This window comes from Spea bombifrons, chromosome 2, assembly GCF_027358695.1.
Source record: "Spea bombifrons isolate aSpeBom1 chromosome 2, aSpeBom1.2.pri, whole genome shotgun sequence".
Classification (NCBI taxonomy): Eukaryota; Metazoa; Chordata; class Amphibia; order Anura; family Pelobatidae; genus Spea; species Spea bombifrons.
This window is the reverse complement of record NC_071088.1, coordinates 73,886,761-73,895,834: the sequence shown is the minus strand read 5'-3', so window position 1 is coordinate 73,895,834 and position 9,074 is coordinate 73,886,761. Positions and strand designations below refer to the sequence as shown.

The window sequence follows — 9,074 nt, the reverse complement described above, 5'->3', positions numbered from 1 at the left end:
CTGCAGGAATTTTCAAATTGAAAACAGATTAAACATTGCACAGTTATTCTGAAAAATGCCGGAATGGAACGTCTATCAGATTTCCAAAAAAAATAAAAAATAATATATACTCTACTGGTTAAAACAAAGAAGAAAGATTAAAAAGTGAATTATTTTACAGTATTGAATCAGGGTATAGCTTAATCAATATAGGAAAAAGTGATCTTAAAATGCCACAGCATAGCACCAAGGCCATTATTACACATTAAGTCACAGGTATGACAATGTTGTTTACATATCAATACAAAGGAGGAAATGACACAATTGAACTGCGTGTCGTTTAGCTCAAGTACATGGTGCATGAATATCTCCAGTCATTGAAAAGAGGAAGAGAATGATCAGAGTAGGAGAGCCCCTGTAGTACCATGTCCAGAGACAAATCCCCCATAAGGCACCTTCCTTAGAGCGCCAACTTTTACCGGGGTGCAGCACTGAAGGTGGCGAAGTTGTAGTCCGACCCAGTTTTTGATGATAGTTATTAGAACAGCTAGCAAAAGTAACACCCACAAATGTGGAGGACATCGGTGGGATTTCTTCCAGAAGAAATGCGATATGAGTCCAGCCTTTGGCATTTCCTGCGCAAATTGTTTTCATAGTGACGCAAAGTCCTATGGTAACTATGAAAGAGCGTGCCTCTCATTTTGTGTCTCAGGAACAAAATCAGCCAGACCACATCTTCGCCAGAGCTTAGCACATTAGAATGCAAGACGCTAAGATCCAGATCGAAGGCACAATCTGCTAGGATCTTCTTTAATACATAGGACCGCGCGACCTATTGGTAGTCACAGGAAGAAGCTGCCCTAAGGCTAACACATTGTGCCGTTTTACTTGCATTGCCAAAAGTTATTTGCAGATTACCAGAGTTATATTTACAACAGACTATCTGTGTAACCCTCTGTTTGTTCGCCCTTAAAGAACATAGTTTTGTTTTTAACCCCTTAAGGACAATGGGCAGTTCCTAAACCCATTGAAAACAATGCATTTTGAGCCCGTACATGTACGGGCTTTGTCATTAAGGGGTTAACTATGATAAAGTATACAACGCAGAGGTTCATATATCGTTATATGTCACTCTGGGATACTTTTTAAAGATAATTTACTGTACAGTTATTGCACAGGCACATCTTTGACAACCTACTGTGACTTTTGTCACAGAATTGTCTTTAGGAATTGACTTATTTCAATGCAATAAAATGGACTGGGGAGAACTCACTATAAAAGAAAATATTACAAAACACATCAAATTTCCACTTTACCAAATCATGTCCGTGTAGACCAGAGTCTTCATAAACATAACATTATCAACGTCTAGCAATCCAGAACCAATGCATTGCCGTGTGAGTGGTGGAGTACAGAAGACTCGTCTGAGCGAAGGACAGTAACTGTTTCTTCTATTTACAGTAATTCGTTTTGGTTCCAGGCTGCTGTTCAGCACTGCAGTCCCTTCAAAACACTGGAGAATTTTCAAAATGATGGTAAAACCAGTCACATATTTGTGACTATAGTATTCAGTGCACAGCACTTAAATGAAAAGTAAGGTTTGATCAAAAAGTTAGAGGCCCACTACCAGCCAGTGCCAATGTACATTGTCTTTCAGGCAAGAAACCTGCATACCTTTGAGAAGAACATGGGCCGACTAAGGGACGGAGGTTAATTTTCAAGAGCAATCCTACTTAAATGTCTGGAATAGAGAAGCGATGATACGTTCATTGCTCGGATCACATCAGGACCTCTCTATGTATTTGTTCCTTATCTTCTGCCTCTTCTTCAGCTGCCTCATTCTCATCTCCAGATTCAATGTAGATGGGCCAGTCACCATCTACTTCATCCTTGTCCAAGCTCTCATTTGCAGATTCATTAGGACCTCTCTGATGGGACTCATCATGCGTTGTAGTGACACAGGTGCAGCTGTCACACAAGCCAAAACGTCTCAGACCGGGAGACAGACTGCTGGTGAAGGTTCGACGGCATCCCTTACAGATAATTGGGCGGTTGGAGCGATGAACCTACAAAAAGCAAGGAGTGAAACAAACTTGACAGGAACAACAAAACTCAGACTAGTCTACATCAAAGTGAACTAGCAATATTGGCCTACGAAAAATGTTATTTTTCTTACAAACAATATGTACAGGTACTGCATTATGCACCTATGACCTACTTACCATGCAGCGAGTTAAGGGGGGGGGGCGACGACAGAAACACACTTTACAATGTTGGTGAGCATCTTTAGGAGCAAAATATTGGTGACCATATTAGATCAGGAAACTGTATATATACTTACAGTTAGTGCATGACTGCGAAGGTGTTCTTGTCGAGTAAACCTCTTGCCACAAATTTCACACGGGTATGGTCTTTCTCCGGTGTGTGAACGGATGTGACGCTTCAGAATGCCCTTTTGCTTGGCTGTGTATGGACAGAACGGGCACTTGTGCAGTTTAATGGGAACAACCAGAACATCACCTGGAATTTAAACAAAATATATTGACCACAATGGTTCCTAAATTTGCTTGAGCCTAAATTTTGCAATTTTATTCTAATGTGTGTCCCTTACCAGCTATTCAATTATACATACATTTATTTCTGATAGCCACACATGGCTGCCATGTAGCAATGGCTACTAAAATTTCACTGCTGGCATCAACCTTATTCACAGTTCTAAATTGACATTTCTAGCTAGTGGTTATTCATCTTATTGGATATTATCACAGCAAAAACATATTTTCCATAACATTTTGGTCATGTAATTGATTTAGCTATCATGAAATTTAGTTCAGTAGAACAGTTTACCACACTATGGTATAATTCTATGAGTAATAATACCTGTATCCTCCCCATACCAGTCACCCTGGATGTCGATCATAGAACTCATCGGAACACCGGAATCCTCTGGACGAGACTCAAAATCACGTGAGAAGTGATGCATTTGTTCATCCTTCTTCTGTGCCGAACTGTTACGCAGGAGAGCTTCTAGAAACTGCTTCATGTGGTAGTTATTACATGCGATGTCCATTCCAGAAGATCCATGCAAACTTTCCTCTCCTTGGTCTATTCCTGATGACATCTGATAAGGCTGCAAACCTTCTGTTACCTCCACCACATCTGAGTCAAACTCTTCTTTGGGTTCAACCACCTTGCCGGAGCTCTTTTCGTCAGGAGACCCTATACTGGGGTTATCCTTATCTATCAGTTCTACTGAGTTACAGCTACTACAATCCCCACAAGGTGGTTCCTTCTGACAGACTCCATCTCCTCCTTTCTCTTGCAAGCCCCCATGAACTGTTGCTCTTCCATTGCCTAAGCCATCACTCCCACTGTCTGCTTGTCCAAAAGAACACTCCCTTTCTATCTTCCTACAGATGTCCAGGGAGGAGCGAATATAGGCCTTGCAGAAGTTAACCACATCTGTCATCTGCAGGTAGCTGGCTGCACTCATAACCTCAATTACATTCTCACCACACAAGTTGAGTTTTCCAGAGTACAGGAAGTCCAGTATGGTGGAGAATGCCTCAGAGGTGACAATATCCAAAGAAGCCGTACTGTGCCTTCCACTGTCTTGTATGTAGTGGACAAGCATGGCTCGAAAATAACCACTGTTTGCGAACAACACATTCCTGTGAGCCTTAAAGATTCTTCCTTCTACAATGATGCTACAGTCGCAGAAGAAATCTCTCTTCCGCTGCTCATTCAACTCCCCAAGGAGTTTGGTGTAGTACGATGGCATTTCCATGTTTCCAGATAGCAAATCCAAGACAAATCTGCAACACCTACCACAAAAGTATTCCTGGAAAGACACGTTGTAGAATGTGATACAGTCCGCAAGAGGAGAACAAAACATTATTTGCAGAAAACATGCTTTTCAACCCTAGATTAATAGAAGTATCTTCCCATATTGATTAAGTTACCACTAGTGTCAATAACCATGATTTAAATGCATTGAAATCTAGTGTATCCACTGCACCTGGGGCATTGAGTTAACAAATAATACGGTATCAGTCTCAGTAAGAAAACAGTTGCAAATCACTCAAGACAGGCCATCATCAACGTTAATTCCCCCCTACAGTATTGACATATATTGACAAACAAGAAAGACAAACACTTAATGTGGTTAACAAAATACATGACAATGGCATGGCATGAAAGTTATGATAAAATACTTGAAATGTATATCTTGTTTAATAAAAAGTATATATAAAAATTGCTTCTTACATTGAAATAGTTTGCAATCGCAAAAAAATTATGTTAGCCATCATGTCCTCCTCGCCCATTACTTCCCCAAAGAGAAATTTCCCCATCAAACATACAACGTGACTGTGTATTCTGGGATCTTATTTAAGATATTAGGCATCTTTGCTGAACCACATACATAGTTACATAGTTATATAGGCTGAAAAAAGACATGCGTCCATCAAGTTCAGCCTTTCCTATAGTTCCCCACCCAAAATAGCTCCCTAAAGCCCTCTAAATACCATTTAATGCACTTTTAGCTCATTAACCAAGGTGGAGCTCCCACCATAGTCTGGATACTCACATAGCAACCGAAGTGACACAGTCCCACATTCCCTTAGGAGAGGTCTTGTTACGACTTATTGTGAATATTTGCATTCTGCTCCACACATACGAATATACACCATCTTTCTCAATGATATCTTTAGTATTTATTCCAGGCTTATCTAACTTACAGGGTCTTTACAGGGACAAACAATAGTATTTGTCACTGTGCATGAACGTATCTTATCACAGGCCGGGGATATTTACAATGCTAACGGAGCCTATGTGATATTTCATTGCAACGAAGACTACTGGCCAATGATACTGTACGCTATTTGGGTGTTTACACCGGACCTTATTAGAGAGACATTACAAGGCGTAAGTAGTATACAGTATGGAGTGAGCACCATATTTTAGGAGGAGGAGGATGTTTATATCGTGCATCGTGTTACAGGCTTGCATTCGTGATCCCAGATGTATGTTTTAAATCGCAAACTCAAAGCGCGCGACCGACAATCCCTCTATACTGCACTCCGAATATTAACAAAAATAAATAAACCTCAATTCTGCTCACCTTTCAGCCAGCCCTCACACGACGCAACCAGACTTGATTGCAAACACAATGCTAGGTCAGCATTGAGCCAATGAGATGGCCTGGGTCAGCAGGGCAAGCCGGGAGTTGTAGTTTCCGTGGCGTTTCGGCCACTCTTTTGTTCACATGATAACTACAACTACCAGCATGCAAGAGGGAGGAGCGTCCTATTACATAGGACGCAAGCTTTATAATGGGATGGAGAAAGAATGTTTATATAAATACCGCTTAACGTTCACATCGTGTTAGTCTGGTGAAATGCGAAATTCCCACAGTAAGGAGTTCGGTGAGCATGCCAGCGGTGTAAAGTAACAATGGTGTTCTGTCATTATTCATTAGTACACGCACTTCCGTGTGAAGGATACCATAAGGTCGGGGGATTTTATAGATCCGGGAAAATCTGCTGTAATTGCCATTTTTACTAAATTCCCCTTTTTATGTTTAGTCGACCTACACCATATATATAAATATAATTTTTTTTTATTTTTTTTTTTGCACTTTTAATTGTTTTAGGGGCAAAAAAAACGGCCTTTCATGGTACACCTATAGTAAAATAATTTTGCTTCAAATTTCTAATATAGTGTAGGTGACGCAGTTGAACAATGACCCAATTCTATGTTCAGCAACATCTCCCAATTACAGTCATATTCCACAAACGTATATATTTTTTTGTGATCGAGAGGATCACTTTTTTTTTTACTTAGGGGTTTGGGCAGGGGTGGCCGCTCCAGGCGGCACCTTTGAAGGGGCGGCAAAGCCCTTTTTTTATTTTTTATTATTTTTTTTTTTTTAGAGCGAAAGAGAGAGAAAGGGGCGGCGAGTGGTTTTCGCTTACCAAGCTGTCAGTACCCGCTCAGCGCCCCTCTCTCTTTCCCTGTTGGGTCTCGGTGCCGGCTTGTTATGCTGAGTGCCGGAGGATTACCTCATTTCCGGCGCTCAGCATTAGAAGCCGGCACCGAGACCGAACAGGGAGACTTGCCGCAGGACTGCTGAAAGGTAAGTACAAGGGGGGGGGGGGGGCGGCGGCAGGGACGGGGGGGAGGGTAGATAATGGGGGGGCGGCGGCAGGGACGGAGGGAAAGGAAGGGTATTTTAAAATTTGCCCCAGGCGCATTTTGCCTTGGGCCGGCCCTGGGTTTGGGGGTAGTGGCTTTTCTAATAGTGGTAAGGGGCATTTAAGTATATGTGTATGGCTCATTGTTCATGTTATGGTGATATAACTGGACTCCCAATAAACTATTGTTTTATTTCATTTTTGTCGAATTTTCTTGAGGGATCCTCTCCTTCCTTTGATCTGTGCTCATAGCAGTGCTTGATTGAGTTTATTCAAGAACCAAGCATACTTTACATACAAAGTAGACTGCGATGCAGCACAAAACACGAACGCCAGCAGCCTAACCAAATAAATTAAGTGATAGTGTCACACGAAAGCACATTAGGTGCCACTCTTTCTATGTCACTGTGGACAGTGTCGGAAACTGCAAAGCCCCCCCAGCATGCAAAAAAGTCCTTGGGGGAGACCTCCCTTAATGGCCATCCATGCCATGTCTTTTTGTCTACATGCGATTAGCCAGCAGGAGGAGCAGTGACCCCTACCGGAAGGGAATGCCTGATCTCGGTACCAGGCATTCCTTGTATAATGGTGTACCAGTGCTTGCACTGAGTGCAGTTATACACACTCAGTCGGCAGAAAGCCAGTCATCCTGGCTTCTGCCAACGGGATAGTCCAGGCTTTCAATAGAGTTGTTGCAACAAGGTCAGGACATACTGGTATGGATGTCTTAGCACAGCTTTCAAGGCCGTACAGGTAGGTCCTAACAGGTTAGAAGGGGTTAAACTCTTGACGACTGTACCTAGCCAGTACAGCTTCCATAGCAAGCTGGATCTGGCACCATGTATCCTTAAGAGGTTTGCTCCAGTTAGACTTTGGTGGATGGGAGATTGAGGGAAGCAGTGCTTCACTATATTGCTCTGTGTAAAGTACACAATATTCCCAGGTATGACTTAAATTTCTACGCATGACAGAACATTATATTATGTGAAAACTAGCAATGTGTTAAATTAGAAAACAACAAAAATATTTTTAATGTGATACTAATAGTAAGCACGTTCCCCTTCAAATCTTTTTACGGCAGCTCAAAACCATGAGCAATTCTTAGCTGTAATTTACCAACAAATATACCCAGAACAAAGAAAATCGCTGATTCTAATGCAAGAATGATGCCTCTGTTTTTTTCATCCCCTCACATCCCAAGACAATAAAGTATATCACTAGTGAATTAAGAAGACATTTTCTCAGGATTAAGCATCTAATGACAATGGTTAAACTGCTCACCTAACAACATTTGGATATCTAGACCCTACCTTCCACTGAGCATTTTCTATACATTCAATTTGAGTTAACACCTTACAACTCATCCCAGTTGAAGACGTTCTCATTTTGAGAATGTTAATTTAAAAACCACAGACAACATGTACAGATCACAAACATTTTACCAAATGACTACTTAACGTTATGCGCTAAATTTAAGTAAGCATTGCATCCTATTTATAGAGCACTCATCAATTATTATAATTATTATTATTATAAGTGATATACCAATTTGATTTGCAGAAACAATAGTTAAGGTGCGGGCCTGCTCAACAGTTTACCACCTATGGCAAAGTGGGTCCATTCTCACATTATATACCTGCTTCATGCACTCTAAATACACTTTTTGGCCAGGTATGGAAGCTGGATGTAAGGAAGACCATAGACCAGACCTGGGCAAAGCACGGCCCGCGGGCCACATCCGGCCCGCTGAATAGCTCGGACTGGCCCGCAAAGAGTGTCCTGGTGACTCACCAATGAGTCCGGTGTCCCCCCCCGCCCCGGTCACTTACCTTAAACTCCTGTGTTGGAAGCGTTTGTCTCGGGTGCCGGCGCTTTACGCTGGGCGCCGGCATATGACGTCAGACGCCGGCGATCAGCAGTGAAGCGCCGGCACCCGAGACAAACGCCTCACGCTTCCAACACAGGAGTTTAAGGTAAGTGACCGGGGCGGGGGGGGAGATCCTGAGAAGGGGGGGTTAGGGAGTTAGAGGGGAGATACTGAGAAGGGGGGGTTAGGGAGTTAGAGGGGAGATACTGAGAAGGGGGGTTAGGGAGGGAGGTCTTACTGTGTGTGTGTGTCTTACTGTGTTTGTGTGTGTGTGTCTTACTGTGTGTGTGTGTATCTTACTGTGTCTGTGTGTGTCTCACTGTGTCTGTGTGTGTCTTACTGTGTCTGTGTGTGTCTTACTGTGTCTGTGTGTGTCTCACTGTGTCTGTGTGTGTCTTACTGTGTCTGTGTGTGTCTTACTGTGTCTGTGTGTGTCTCACTGTGTCTGTGTGTATCTTACTGTGTCTGTGTGTGTCTCACTGTGCCTGTGTGTGTCTTACTGTGTCTGTGTGTGTCTCACTGTGTCTGTGTGTGTCTTACTGTGTCTGTGTGTGTCTTACTGCGTGTGTCTTACTGTGTTCATAGCTTATTCAGTTATTGTAATAAATATTTTAGCCCATTTTTTAGCTCAAAATATTTTTTCCTTTTTTTTCTCCTCTAAAATCTAGGTGCGTCTTATCAGCAGGTGCGTCTTATAGAGCGAAAAATACGGTATGCACTCCGAAGCCTTGTTCATTTTGTTCACTTCTGTGCTGTGCTAATAGTTATTCAGGCCTTACTTATTCAAGCACCTCTACCAATGACGTAGGCTTGAATAACTTTATTAAACAGCACATAAGTTAACAAAATGGACAAGGCTTCGGAGTTTGTAGTTTGTAGAGGTCTGGCCCTCTAAAACCATTCCAATTTCTCATGTGGCCCCATGGGAAAATTAATTGCCCACCCCTGCCATAGACACACTGGAATAGCAACAGATATCCATAAATATGCAAATGTTACTAAATTAAGAAGAGCACTAGGAATTACCTTCTTAA

The 9,074-nt window shown here is 42.2% G+C and overlaps 1 protein-coding gene across 1 annotated transcript; it reads right to left on the bottom strand.

The window, feature by feature from the left end:
* Positions 1-1,368: 1,368 nt before the first annotated feature.
* Positions 1,369-5,228, bottom strand: ZBTB8B (zinc finger and BTB domain containing 8B). Its single transcript, XM_053457290.1, has 4 exons — positions 5,102-5,228; positions 2,860-3,820; positions 2,321-2,499; positions 1,369-2,045 (listed from the first exon to the last, which is right to left on the bottom strand). The coding sequence occupies exons 2-4, from the start codon at positions 3,764-3,766 to the stop codon at positions 1,758-1,760; spliced, it is 1,374 nt and encodes a 457-aa protein (XP_053313265.1). The 5' UTR covers positions 3,767-3,820; positions 5,102-5,228; the 3' UTR covers positions 1,369-1,757.
* Between the last annotated feature and the right edge of the window lie 3,846 nt (positions 5,229-9,074).

Bases quoted from the DNA above. Each gene is read 5' to 3' on its own strand.
- ZBTB8B (XM_053457290.1), bottom strand. From the start codon at position 3,766: ATGGAAATGCCATCGTACTACACCAAACTCCTTGGGGAGTTGAATGAG. The intron at 2,500-2,859 runs GTATTATTACTC...TTTAAATTCCAG, and splicing joins CTGGTATGGGGAGGATACAG to GTGATGTTCTGGTTGTTCCC. The intron at 2,046-2,320 runs GTAAGTATATAT...TGCTTTTTGTAG, and splicing joins TTCGCAGTCATGCACTAACT to GTTCATCGCTCCAACCGCCC.